Source organism: Pongo pygmaeus, chromosome 13 (genome assembly GCF_028885625.2).
Source record: "Pongo pygmaeus isolate AG05252 chromosome 13, NHGRI_mPonPyg2-v2.0_pri, whole genome shotgun sequence".
NCBI classification, from domain to species: Eukaryota; Metazoa; Chordata; class Mammalia; order Primates; family Hominidae; genus Pongo; species Pongo pygmaeus.
This window is the reverse complement of record NC_072386.2, coordinates 41,548,640-41,563,096: the sequence shown is the minus strand read 5'-3', so window position 1 is coordinate 41,563,096 and position 14,457 is coordinate 41,548,640. Positions and strand designations below refer to the sequence as shown.

At 38.8% G+C, this 14,457-nt stretch overlaps 1 protein-coding gene across 15 annotated transcripts in view; it reads left to right on the top strand.

Moving 5' to 3' along the window:
* The window catches only part of CCDC171 (coiled-coil domain containing 171), a 445,777-nt gene that overhangs the window by 374,477 nt on the left and 56,843 nt on the right, over window positions 1–14,457 (top strand). Inside the window, exon 25 of one of the 15 annotated variants that reach the window (XM_063649491.1) lies at window positions 681–1,090. The exons of the other annotated variants lie outside the window; for them this stretch is intronic. Within the exon in view, the coding sequence (XP_063505561.1) occupies window positions 681–722 (42 nt within the window). The 3' untranslated portion in view covers window positions 723–1,090. Of the gene's footprint in view, window positions 1–680; window positions 1,091–14,457 lie in introns of those variants that run through there. 15 annotated transcript variants of the gene reach the window in all.

Genomic DNA, 14,457 nt, shown 5'->3' with positions numbered 1-14,457 from the left:
TTATCCCACTTTTTTTCTGTTAGCCATTCTGATAGGTGTAGTGATATCTTACTATGGTTTTAAGTTTGCATTTCCCTAATGCTTAGTGATTTTTGAAAATATCTTTATGTGCCTATTTGCTATTTGTATATTCTCTTTTGATAAAATTTGCTATTTGTATATTCTCTTTGGTAAAATGTATCTTAGTGCCTTTTGCTCATTTTCTAATTGAATTGTCTTTTTACTGTTGAGTTTTGAGAGTTGTTTATGTATTCTAGAAACTATCAGATGTGTGGTTTGCAAATATTTTTTCTCTGTCATTTACTCTTTGTAACAGAACTTTTTTTCACAGGGCAATAATTTTTAATGAACAGTTTCTGATGAAGTTCAGTTTATTGTTTTTTTCTTTCATTGATCACACTTTTGATTTTGTGTCTAAGAACTCTTTACCAAGCTCGAGATCCCAAAGATTTTTTTCATATATTTTCTTCTAAAAGTTTCATAGCTTTATGTTTTATATTTAAATCTGTGATCAATTTTGAGTTAGTTTTGGTATAAGGAGTGTTTTAGGCTGCAGTAATCAGAATTCTAAGATGACCCCTTTGTCCTTCGCCATGTTGTACATCTGCTATAAAATTAGTCTTCTCCCCTCGATGGTGGGCGATGCCAGTAAATGTAATGGATACCACTCCTGTGATTAGGTTACTCATCAAAAGAGATTGTCCTGGATGGGCCTGACCTAATCAGGTGACTCCTTTCAAGAAGCCAAGGTGTCTGAGAGATGTTCTTTTGCTGGACTGGAGGAAAGCAAACAGCCATGTTGAAAGAGGTGGTGCCATTTGGCAAGGAGCTGAGTATGCCCTTTAGGAGCAGAGAGTGATCCTGGGTGACAGCCAGCAAGAAAATGGGGACTTCTGATACACAATGGCAAGTAAGTGAATTCTGCCAACTTGAATGAGCTTGGAAGAGGACCCTCCTTCTCAGATGAGATCACAGCTCCAGATGATACCTTGATTTCAGCCTGCTGAGATCCTGAGCAGAGGACCCCACTAACCTATGCTGGACTCCTGGCCCATGGAAATTAAGAAATAATAAATTTGTGTTGTTCTAAGCCATTAAGTTTGTGGTAATTTGTTATGAAGCATGCAATACAGATTTCAATACCCTAGAGTGAGGTGCTGCTTTTATGCTTCTTTGTAGATGAAGATTTTGATTATTAGAGCTTACATCTGGGTGTGAGGGAAAGAAGTAGGACATACATGCTGTGAGATACAGTGAATAGATAGACTGTCCTCTGGGTTTGGAAGCTTCCTTAGGCTCTGCTCTGCTTTCCTGATTCTAGGGTCCTTACTCATGGTTTTTGTTTCTGGGGACAAACCCAGCTGTTCCACCCTGCACAGCCCTAAGTACGGGAAGAGTCAACTAGCTCGGTTGCTTCCAGTGTACTTCTACAGTTAGTCACCTGATGCCACAGAGGAGTAGTCTCCAAACTTTTTCATTGCACACTCTTATTTTTAAGCCAGCTTCCCTAACATATATACATTTATTCCTTAATAACTTATATATGTGTTGTTATTAAATATGCTCCATAACATAGAAAAAGAAAATTTTAAAGGTATGATTTTTAAAGGTTTTAAGAGAAAGATTAAAAAGTAATTATAAAAACTATTGAGAAAATGAAAAAGATCAGTGGTTGCCAGGAGTTAGAGGGGAGCGAGGGATGAATCTGCAGAACACCGGATTTTTAGAGCAGTGAGTCTATTTTGTATGATACTAATAATAGTGAATACATGTCACTATACATAGAATGTCCAACACCAATAGCCGTAATGTAAACTGTGGACTTTGGGTGATAGTGATGTGTCAGCATAGGTTCATTTCTGTTGCAATAAATGTACCACTTTGTAGGAGGGTATTGATATGGAAGAGGCTTTATGTGTGTAGGGGCAGAGCATGTATGGGAACTCTCTGTGCTTCCTGCTCAACTTTTCTGTGAACCTAAAATTGCTCTAAAAATAGTCTATTTAAAAAGTAAATATACAATAAAATCTATTTGTGGACATCCTATAATTTTTTTTATTTTAACTGACTTTGTTGACTATAAATACATGCCATTAATTATACAAGATAATAAATTCTACCTTATTTATAAAGTAAGAAATAACATATATATTCTTTACTATAGATTGGCACTGATGTCTTCACTTGGTCTATTTGTTAAACATTAATGTGTCCTGTAAGGTACGTTAAAGGAAGAGCGGAAGGCTTTTGCAATGTAGAGGGGCTGAAAGTGGCATCATTACTCATTTATTTACTTTTGTGTTTCAACGTGAAAATATGTATGTAACTGTTAAGTGAATCTATATATTAAATTATTTTACATAGTACAGTCTTATAATAGTTTATAATGAGATGAGAGATAGACTTTAAAATCTCTGTAAAGTTCACTGTTGTGACAACATGCTTCAAAGTACTCTTGAACTTGTGTAAGAATTATGCAGTTTTCTTTCAAAAAAGACGAGGGTTACAAATCTGTAGAACTTTTCTTTGATGGCAAGTGGCTAACAGAAACATTCTAGCTAGAAGATATTAAACACATACTCTGTCACTTCAAGGTAAAGTGACATTTGTAAAAAAAAAAACCAACTGCTCTGAGTTTTGCAGAGAAAACATTGTAAAATAGTTGTTTGGAAATATTTCTGGAATTATGGACTTTTTTTTCTCAAAATGATATAAAGCTATAAAATTCATATATATATATATATATATATATACACACACACATACACACACATAAAAATTTCAGAAATGTAATTTTCTAGCCACAGGGTCTTTTGAACATTTGTTACAAATATAAAAAGTATTTAATATAAAATGTTTTTGTGAAAGAATAATTGATTAATTCATGGAAGTTGGAAATTTTCTAGGAAAAATTTAAATTACAACTTTTTTTTGACTGATAGATAGTATTGAAACATGAATTCCCTGATTTAGTAAACACAGCTGTATTAGGCCATTCTTGCATTGCTATAAAGAAATAACTGAGGTGGAGCCAAGATGGCTGAATAGGAACAGCTCCAGTCTATAGCTCCCAGCATGAGCAATGCAGAAGACGGGTGATTTCTGCATTTCCAACTGAGGTACCGGGTTCATCACACAGGGGAGTGTCGGCAAGTGGGTGCAGGACAGTGGGTGCAGCACACCGAGTGTGAGCTGAAGCAGGGCGAGGCATCACCTCACCCGGGAAGCACAAGGGGTCAGGGAATTCCCTTTCCTAGTCAAAAAAAGGGGTGACAGGGGGCACCTGGAAAATTGGGTCACTCCCACCTTAATACTGCACTTTTCGAATGGTCTTAGCAAACGGCACACCAGGAGATTATATCCTGTGCCTGGCTCAGAGGGTCCTACACCCACGGAGCCTTGCTCATTGCTAGCAGAGCAGTCTGAGATCAAACTGCAAGGCAGCAGCGAGCTGGGTGAGGGGCGCCCACCATTGCCTAGGCTTGAGTAGGTAAACAAAGCAGCCAGGAAGCTGGAACTGGGTGGAGCCCACTGCAGCTCAAGAAAGCCTCCCTGCCTCTCTAGACACTACCTCTGGGGGTAGGGCATTGCCAAACAAAAGGCAGCAGAATCCTCTGCAGACTTAAATGTCCCTGTCTGACAGCTTTGAAAAGAGTAGTGGTTCTCCCAGCACGGAGTTTGAGATCTGAGAACAGACAGACTGCCTCCTTAAGTGGGTCCCTGACCCCTGAGTAGCCTAACTGGCAGGCACCCCCCAAGTAGGGGCAGACTGACACCTCACACAGCCAGGTACTCCTCTGAGACAAAACTTCCAGAGGAACGATCAGGCAGCAACATTTGCTGTTCACCAGTATCCGCTGTTCTGCAGCCTCCACTGCTGATACCCAGGCAAACAGGGTCTGGAGTGGACCTCCAGCAAACTCCAACAGACCTTCAGCTGAGGGTCCTGACTGTTAGAAGGAAAACTAACAAACAGAAAGGACATCCACACCAAAACCCCATCTGTACGTCACCATCATCAAAGACCAAAGGCAGATAAAACCACAAAGATGGGGAAAAAACAGAACATAAAAACTGGAAACTCTAAAAATCAGAGTGCCTCTCCTCCTCCAAAGGAACGCAGCTCCTCACCAGCAACAGAACAAAGCTGGACGGAGAATGACTTTGACAAGTTGAGAGAAGAACGCTTCAGATGATCAAACTACTCTGAGCTAAAGGAGGAAGTTTGAACCCATGGCAAAGAAGTTAAAAACCTTGAAAAAAGATTAGACGAATGCTAACTAGAATAACCAATGCAGAGAAATCCTTAATGGACCTGATGGAGCTGAAAACCAAGGCATGAGAAGTATGTGATGAATGCATAAGCCTCAGTAGCTGATTCGATCAACTGTAAGAAAGGGTATCATTGATGGAAGATCAAATGAATGAAATGAAGCGAGAAGAGAAGTTTAGAGAAAAAAGAATAAAAAGAAACAAACAAAGCCTCCAAGAAATATGGGACTATGTGAAAAGACCAAATCTACGTCTCATTGTTGTACCTGAAAGTGACGGGGAGAATGGAACCAAGTTGGAAAACACTCTGCAGGATATTATACAGGAGAACCTCCCCAATCTAGCAAGACAGGCCAACATTCAGATTCAGGAAATACAGAGAATGCCACAAAGATACTCCTTGAGAAGAGCAACTCCAAGACACATAATTGTCAGATTCACCAAAGTTGAAATGAAGGAAAAAATGTTAAGGGAGCCAGAGAGAAAGGCCAGGTTACCCACAAAGGGAAGCCCATCAGACTAACAGTGGATCTCTCAGCAGAAACTCTACAAGCCAGAAGAGAGTGGGGGCCAATATTCAGCATTCTTAAAGAAAAGAATTTTCAACCCAGAATTTCATATCCAGCCAAACTAAGCTTCATAAGTGAAGGAGAAATAAAATCCTTTACAGACAAGCAAATGCTGAGAGATTTTGTCACCACCAGGCCTGCCCTAAAAGAGCTCCTGAAGGAAGCACTAAACATGGAAAGGAACAACCAGTACCAGCCACTGCAAAAACATGCCAAATTGTAAAGACCATCGAGGCTGGGAAGAAACTGCATCAACCAACGAGCAAAATAACCAGCTAACATCATAATGACAGGATCAAATTTACACATAACAATACTAACTTAAAATGTAAATGGGTTAAATGCTCCAATTAAAAGACACAGACTGGCAAATTGGATAAAGAGTCAAGACCCATCAGTGTGCTGTATTCAGCAAACCGATCTCACGTGCAGAGACACCTATAGGCTCAAAATAATGGGATGGAGGAAGATCTGCCAAGCAAATGGAAAACAAAAAAAGGCAGGGGTTGCAATCCTAGTCTCTGATAAACCAGACTTTAAACCAACAAAGATCAAAAGAGACAAAGAAGGCCATTACATAATGGTAAAGGGATCAATTCAACAAGAAGAGCTAACTATCCTAAATATATATGCACCCAATACAGGAGCACTCAGATTCATAAAGCAAGTCCTTTGAGACCTACAAAGAGACTTAGACTCCCACACAATAATAATGGGAGACTTTAACACCCCACTGTCAACATTAGACAGATCAACTAGAGAGAAAGTTAACAAGGATATCCAGGAATTGAACTGAGCTCTGCACCAAGCAGACCTAATAGACTTCTGCAGAACTCTCCACCCCAAATCAACAGAATATACATTCTTTTCAGCACCACACTGCACTTATTCCAAAATTGACCACATAGTTGGAAGTAAAGCACTCCTCAGCAAGTGTAAAAGAACAGAAATTATAACAAACTGTCTCCCAGACCACAGTGCAATCAAACTAGAACTCAGGATTCAGAAGCTCACTCAAAACCGCTCAACTACATGGAAACTGAACAACTGGCTCCTGAATGACTACTGGGTGCATAATGAAATGAAGGCAGAAATAAAGATGTTCTTTGAAACCGACAAGAACAAAGACAAAACATACCAGAATCTCTGGGACACATTCAAAGCAGTGTGTAGAGGGAAATTTATGGCATTAAAAGCCCACAAGAGAAAGCAGGAAATATCTAAAATTGACACCCTAACATCACAATTAAAAGAACTAGAGAAGCAAGAGCAACCACATTGAAAAGCTAGCAGAAGCCAAGAAATAACTAAGATCAGAGCAGAACTGAAGGAGACAGAGACACAAAAAACCCTTCAAAAAATCAATGAATCCAGGAGCTGGTTTTTTGAAAAGATCAACAAGACTGATAGACCGCCAACAAGATTAATAATGAAGAAAAGAGAGAAGAATCAAAAAGACACAATAAAAAATGATAAAGGAGATATCACCACCAATCCCACAGAAATACAAACTACCATCAGAGAATACTATAAACACCTCTATGCAAATAAACTAGAAAATCTAGAAGAAATGGATAAATTCCTGGACACATACACCCTCCCAAGACTAAACCAGGAAGAAGTTGAATCTCTGAATAGACCAATAACAGGCTCTGAAATTGAGGCAATAATTAATAGCTTACCAACCAGAAAAAGTGCAGGACCAGATGGATTCACAGCCGAATTCTACCAGAGGTAGAAGGAGGAGCTGTTACCATTCCTTCTGAAACTATTCCAATCAATAGAAGAAGAGGGAATCCTCCCTAACTCATTTTATGAGGCCAGCATCATCCTGATACCAAAGCCTGGCAGAGACACAACCAAAAAAGAGAATTTAGACCAATATCCCTGATGAACATCGATGCAAAAATCCTCAATAAAATACTGGCAAACCAAATCCAGCAGCACACCAAAAAGCTTATCCACCATGATTAAGTGGGCTTCATCCCTGGAATGCAAGGCTGGTTCAACATACGAAAATCAATAAACATAATCCAGCATATAAAAGAACCAAAAACAAAAACCATATAATTATCTCAATAGATGCAGAAGAGGCCTTTGACAAAATTGAACAACACTTCATGCTAAAAACTCTCAATAAATTAGGTATTGATGGGACTTATCTCAACATAATAAGAGCTATCTATGACAAATCCACAGCCAATATCATACTGAATGGGAAAAAACTGGAACCAATCACTTTGAAAACTGGCACAAGACAGGGATGCCCTCTCTCACCACTCCTATTCAACATAGTGTTGGAAGTTCTGGCCAGGGCAATCAGGCAGGAGAAGGAAATAAATGGTATTCAATGAGGAAAAGAGGAAGTCAAATTGTCCCTGTTTGCAGATGACATGATTGTATATGTAGAAAACCCCATTGTCTCAGCTCAAAATCTCCTTAAGCTGATAAGCAACTTCAGCAAAATCTCAGGATACAAAATCAATGTGCAAAAATCACAAGCATTCTTATACACCAATAACAGACAAACAGAGATTCAAATAATGAGTGAACTCCCATTCACAATTGCTTCAAAGAGAATAAAATACCTAGGAATCCAACTTACAAGGGACGTGAAGGACCTCTTCAAGGAGAAATACAAATCACTGCTCAATGAAATAAAAGAGGATACAAACAAATGGAAGAACATTCCATGCTCATAGGTAGGAAGAATCAATATCATGAAAATGGCCATACTGCCCAAGGTAATTTATAGATTCAATGCCATCCCCATCAAGCTACCAATGACTTTCTTCACAGAATTGGAAAAAACTACTTTAAAGTTCATATGGAACCAAAAAAGAGCCTGCATTGCCAAGTCAATCCTAAGCCAAAAGAACAAAGCTAGAGACATCAGGCTACCTGACTTTAAACTATACTACAAGGCTGCAGTAGACAAAACAGCATGGTACTGATACCAAAATAGAGATATAGACCAATGGAACAGAACAGAGCCCTCAGAAATAATGCTGCATATCTACAACCATCTGATCTTTGACAAACCTGACAAAAACAAGCAATGGGGAAAGGATTCCCTATTTAATAAATGGTGCTGGGAAAATTGGCTAGCCATATGTAGAAAGCTGAAACTGGATCCCTTCCTTACACCTCATACAAAAATTAATTCGAGATGGATTAAAGACTTAAATGTTAGACCTAAAACCATAAAAACCCTAGAAGAAAACCTAGGCAATACCATTCAGGACATAGGCATGGGCAAGGACTTCATGTCTAAAACACCAAAAGCAATGACAACAAAAGCCAAAATTGACAAATGGGATCTAATTAAACTGAAGAGCTTCTGCACAGCAAAAGAAACTACCATCAGAGTGAACAGGCAACCTACAGAATGGGAGAAAGTTTTTGCAATCTAGTCATCTGACAAAGGGCTAATATCCAGAATCTACAATGAAGTCAAACAAATTTACAAGAAAAAAACAAACAACCCCATCAAAAAGTGGGCGAAGGATATGAACAGACACTTCTCAAAAGAAGACACTTATGCAGCCAAAAGACACATGAAAAAATGCTCATCATCACTGGCCATCAGAGAAATGCAAATCAAAATCACAATGAGATACCATCTCACACCAGTTAGAATGGCGATCATTAAAAAGTTAGGAAACGACAGGTGCTGGAGAGGATGTGGAGAAATAGGAACACTTTTACACTGTTGGTGGGACTGTAAACTAGTTCAACCATTGTGGAAGTCAATGTGGCGATTCCTCAAGGATCTAGAACTAGAAATACCATTTGACCCAGCCATCCCATTACTGGGTATATACCCAAAGGATTATAAATCATGCTGCTATAAAGACACATGCACACGTATGTTTACTGCGGCACTATTCAGAATAGCCAAGACTTGGAACCAACCCAAATGTCCAACAATGATCGACTGGATTATGAAAATGTGGCATATATACACCATGGAGTACTATGCAGCCATAAAAGTGATGAGTTCATGTCCTTTGTAGAGACATGGATGAAGCTGGAAACCATCCTCCTCAGCAAACTGTCGCAAGGACAAAAAACCAAACACCGCATGTTGTCACTCATAGGTGGGAATTGAACAATGAGAACACATGGACACAGGAAGGGGAACATCACACACTGGGGCCTGTTGTGGGGTGGGAGGAGGGGGGAGGGATAGCATTTGGAGATATACCTAATGTTAAATGACGAGTTACTAGGTGCAGCACACCAATATGGCACAGGTATACATATGAACTAACCTGCACGTTGTGCACATGTACCCTAAAAGTTAAAGTATATATATAAAAAAAGAAATATCTGAGACTGGATAATTTATAAAGAAAAGAAGTTTAATTGACTTATGGTTCTGTAGGCTTCTAGGGAAGCTTCAGGAAGCTTAAGATACTGGCAGAAGGTGAATGGGTAGCAGGCACATCACATGGCAAAAGTAGGAGCAAGTGATGTGTTGGGGAGAGGGAGGTGCCACATGGTTTTAAAGCACTAAGCCATGAGGGATCTGCCCTCATGATCCAAATACCTCCCACCAGGTCCCGCTTCCAGCATTGGAGATTACAATTCAACATGAGATTAGGGCGGAGACATATATCCAAACTATATCAACAACCAACTGTGCACTTCTTCCATTTGCATTTACCTGTTTAACCATGTATCACCAATGGGTGATGGGCATGGGGAATCAGAAGTATGCTTCCAATTGGGTATATCACAGAGAGTTACACAAGTCTTTAAAAATAATAAATCCTATCTGATCATATTTCTTTCACTATGCAACAACTTTTTGTTGAGAGTAAATGGTTTAGGGCTATTAATAAACCAAGGCTAAGGCCTTCTCCCACATCTCCTACCTGTTTACGCTGAGCTTCAAGCCTAACTGTAGTTGGTGTTACCATTGTAGAAGTATTCTCTTATTTTAAATAGGGTTTCTCTAAAATTTTGTTTGTGATCCTTTCTACTTTCTATTCCTTATTGCTTAATCAGGATTCTTCTCTGCTGATAGCATTTTTAGCAGCTTTTATGCATTCATGTACATGTGCTTACACACACACACACACACACACACACACACACAGACACGTGCACATAATTCCATTGGCAAAGCGAGGAGGTGGTTGGCAGTCTGACATCCTGATACAGCCCTTCTTACACAACTTTTTACTGGAATAGAATGTCCTGGCGAAACAAGTATTTGTGGGCAGGACCAGAAACCAAACATCAAACTAGAGTACAATTACACATCTTTGATGGGGATTTTATTGGAGTCACAGTTGCTGTTTGCATGCTATTAGTAATAGGCTGTCTGTATCTCATTCCCTGCTATATCCTTAAAATTTGTAAAATACTATTAAAATATTGGAATGAAAGTAAGTCTAATAAATGAGCAACCTTATCAGAGTAACTTTTTGATAATGAAGAAAATAATGAAATTTCCTTTAATTCCTGGTGCCAATGAAGACACATTTTTTTTCTAATGGTGATCTTTTTATTTTTATTTTTACATATTTAGGAGGTACAAATGCAGATTTCTTACTTGCATATATTGCATAGTGGTGAAGTCTGCTCTTTTAGTATATCCATTATGTGAGTAGTGAACCTGACCACACTCTCACCTTTTGTAATCCCCAATGTCTGTTATTCCACTCTGTACATCAATGTGTAGCCATTGTTTAGCTCCCACTTATAAGTGAGAACATGCAGTATTTGACTGTCTCTGAGTTATTTCACTTATAATGGCCTTAATTATATCCATGTGGCTGCATAAGACATGAGTTTACTTTTTTCAATGCCTGTGTTGTATTCCATGGTAGATGTGTGCACACACACACACACACACACCATATTTTCTTTATCCAATCCTGTGTTGATGGACACTTAGGTTGATTTCATATCTTTGTTATTATGGATAGTGCTACAACAGAGATATGAATGCAGCTGTTGTTTTGGTATAACAATAGGGTATAATTTCCCCGGTGTATGCTTTTATTGACTTAGTCAAAGATCAGTTGGCTGTAGGTATGTGGCTTTATTCCTCAGTTCTCCATTCTGTTCCATTGATCTATATGTCTGTTTTGTGCTAGTACCATGCTATTTTGGTTATGATAGCCTTGTAGTATAATTTGAAGTTAGGTTATGTGATGCCTCTAGCTTTGTTCTTTTTGCTTAGGATTGTTTTGGCTATTAGGGCTCTTTTTTAAATATACTTTAAGTTCTGAGATACGTGTGCAGAATGTGCAGGTTTGTTACGTAGGTATACCTGTGCCATGGTGGTTTGCTACACCCATCAACTCATCATCTACATTAGGTATTTCTCCTAATGCTATCCCTTCCGTAGCCCCCCACCCCACAACAGGCCCCGGTGTGTGATGTTCCCCTCCCTGTGCCCATATGTTCTCATTATTCAACTCCCACTTACGAGTGAGAACATGGGGTGTTTGGTTTTCTGTCCTTGTGATAGTTTGCTGAGAATGATGGTTTCCAGCTTCATCCATGTCCCTGCAGAGGACATGAACTCATTCTTTTTTATGGCTGCATAGTATTCCATGGTGTATATGTGCCACATTGCCTTTATCCAGTCTTCATTGATGGACATTTGGGTTGGTTCTGGGTCTTTGCTATTGTGAACAGTGCTGCAGTAAACATATGTGTGCATGTGTCTTTATAGTAGCATGATTTATAATCCTTTGGGTATATACTCAGTAATGGGATTGCTGGGTCAAATGGTATTTCTAGTTCTAGATCCTTGAGGAATCACCACACTGTCTTCCACAATGGCTGAAATAATTTACACCCCCACCAATGGTGTAAAAGTGTTCCTATTTCTCCACATCCTCTCCAGGATCTGTTGTTTCCTGACTTTTTAATGACTGCCATTCTAACTGGCGTGAGATGGTATCTCATTGTGGTTTTGATTTGCCTGTCTCTAATGACCAGTGATGGTGAGCTTTTTTTATACGTTTGTTGGCAATATAAATGTCTTCTTATGAAATGTCTTCTTATGAAAAGTGTCTGCTCAATTTTTGATGGGGTTGTTTGTTTCTTTCTTGTAAATTTGTTTAAGTCCCTTGTAGATTCTGGATATTAACCCTTTGTCAGATGAATAGATTGCAATAATTTTCTCCTATTCTGTAGGTTGCCTGTTCACTCTGATGATAGTTTCTTTTGGTGTGCAGAAGCTCTTTAGTTTAATTAGACCCCATTTGTCAATTTTGGCTTTTGTTGCCATTGCTTTTGGTGTTTTAGTCATGAAGTCTTTGCCCATGCCTATGTCCTGAATGGTATTGCCTAGGTTCTCTTCTCAGATTTTTATGGTTTTAGGTCTTACATTTAAATCTTTAATGCACCTTGAGTTAATTTTTGTATAAGGTGTAAGGAAGGGGGTCCAGTTTCAGTTTTCTGCATATGGCTAGCCAGTTTTCCCAACACCATTTATTAAATAGGGAATCCTTTCCCCATTTCTTGTTTTTGTCAGGTTTGTAAAAGATCAGATGGTTGTAGATGTGTGGTGTTATTTCTGAGGCCTCTGTTCTGTTCCATTGGTCTACATACCTGTTTTGGTACCAGTACCATGCTGTTTTGGTTACTATAGCCTTGTGGTATGGTTTGAAGTCAGGGAGCGTGATGCCTCCAGCTTTGTTCTTTTTGCTTCAGATCGTCTTGGCTATACGGGCTCTCTTTTGGTTCCATATGAAATTTAAAGTAGTGTTTTTCTAACTCTGTGAAGGAAGCCAGTGGTAGCTTGATGGGAATAGCATTGAATCTATAAATTACTTTGGGCAGTATAGCCATTTTCATGGTATTGATTCTTCCTATTCGTGAGCATGGAATGTTTTTCCATCTGTTTGTGTCCTCTCTTATTTCCTTGAGCAGTGGTTTGTAGTCCTCCTTGAAGAGGTCCTTCACATCCCTTGTACCTTATATTCCTAGGTATTTTATTCTCTTTGTAGCAATTGTGAATAGGAGTTTGCTCATTATTTGGCTCTCAGTTTGTCTATTATTGTGCATAGGAATGCTTGTGATTTTTGCACATTGATTTTGTATCCAGAGACTTTGCTAAAGTTGCTTATCAGCTTAAGGAGTTTTGGGACTGAGACGATGGGGTTTTTTTAATATACAATCATGTCATCTGCAAACCGAGGTAATTGACTTCTTCTCTTCCTATTTGAATACCTTTTATTTCTTTCTCTTGCCTGATTGCCTTGGCCAGAATTTCCAATACTATGTTGAACAGGAGGGGTGAGAGGGCATCCTTGTCTTGTGCTAGTTTTCAAAGGGAATGCTTCCAGTTTTTGCCCATTCAGTATGATATTGGCTGTGGGTTTGTCATAAATAGCTCTTATTATTTTGAGATAGGTTCCATCAGTACCTAGTTTATTGAGTGTTTTTAGCATGAAAGGGTGTTTAATTTTATTGAAGGCCTTTTCTGCATCTATTGAGATAATCATGTGGTTTTTGTCATTGGTTTTGTTTATGTAATGGATTACAGTTATTGATTTGCATATGATGAACCAGCCTTGCGTCCCAGGGATGAAGCCAACTGGATCATGGTGGATAAGCTTTTTGATGTGCTGCTGGATTCGGTTTGCCAGTATTTTATTGGGGATTTTCACATTGATATTCAGCAGGGATATTGGCCTGAAATTTTCTTTTTTTGTGTGTGTCTCCACCAGGTTTTGATATCAGGATGATACTGGTCTCATAAAATGAGTTAGGGAGGAGTTCCTCTTTTTCTGTTGTTTGGAATAGTTTCAGAAGGAATGGTCCAGCTCCTTTTTGTACCTCTGGTAGAATTCAACCGTGAATCCGTTTGGTCCTGGGCTTTTTTGGTTGGTAATTACTGCCTCAATTTCAGAACTTCTTATTGGTCCATTCAGGGATTCGACTTCTTCCTGGTTTAGTCTTGGGTGGGTATATGTGTCCAGGAATTTATCCATTTTGTCTAGATCTTGTAGTTTATTTGCATGGGTTATTTATAGTATTCTCTGATGGTAGTTTGTATTTCTGTGGGAGCAGTGGTGATCTCCCCTTTATGATTTGTTATTGTGTCTATTTGATTCTTGTCTCTTTTCTTCTTTACTTGTTTGGCTGGCAGTCTATATATTTTGTTAATCTTTACAGAAAACCAGCTCTTGGATTCATTGAGGTTTTGAAGGGTTTTTTGTGTCTCTATCTCCTTCAGTTCTGCTGTGATCTTACTTATTTCTTGTCTTCTGCTCGCTTTTGAATTTGTTTGCTCTTGCTTCTCTAGTTCTTTTAATTGTGATGTTAGGGTGTTGATTTTAGATCTTCCCCACTTTCTCTTTTGGGCATTTAGTGCTATAAATTTTCCCCTAACCACTGCTTTAGCTGTGTCCCAGAGATTCTGATACATTCTGTCTTTGTTCTTGTTGGTTTCAAAGAACTTATTTATTTCTGCCTTAATTTTGTTACTTACCCCGTAGTCATTCAGTAGCAAGTTGTTCAGTTTCCATGTAGTTGTGTGGTTTTGAGTGAGTTTCTTAATCCTGAGTTCTAATTTGATTGCCCTGTGGTCTGAGAGACTGTTATGATTTCTGTTTTGCATTTGCTGAGGAGTGTTTTACTTCCA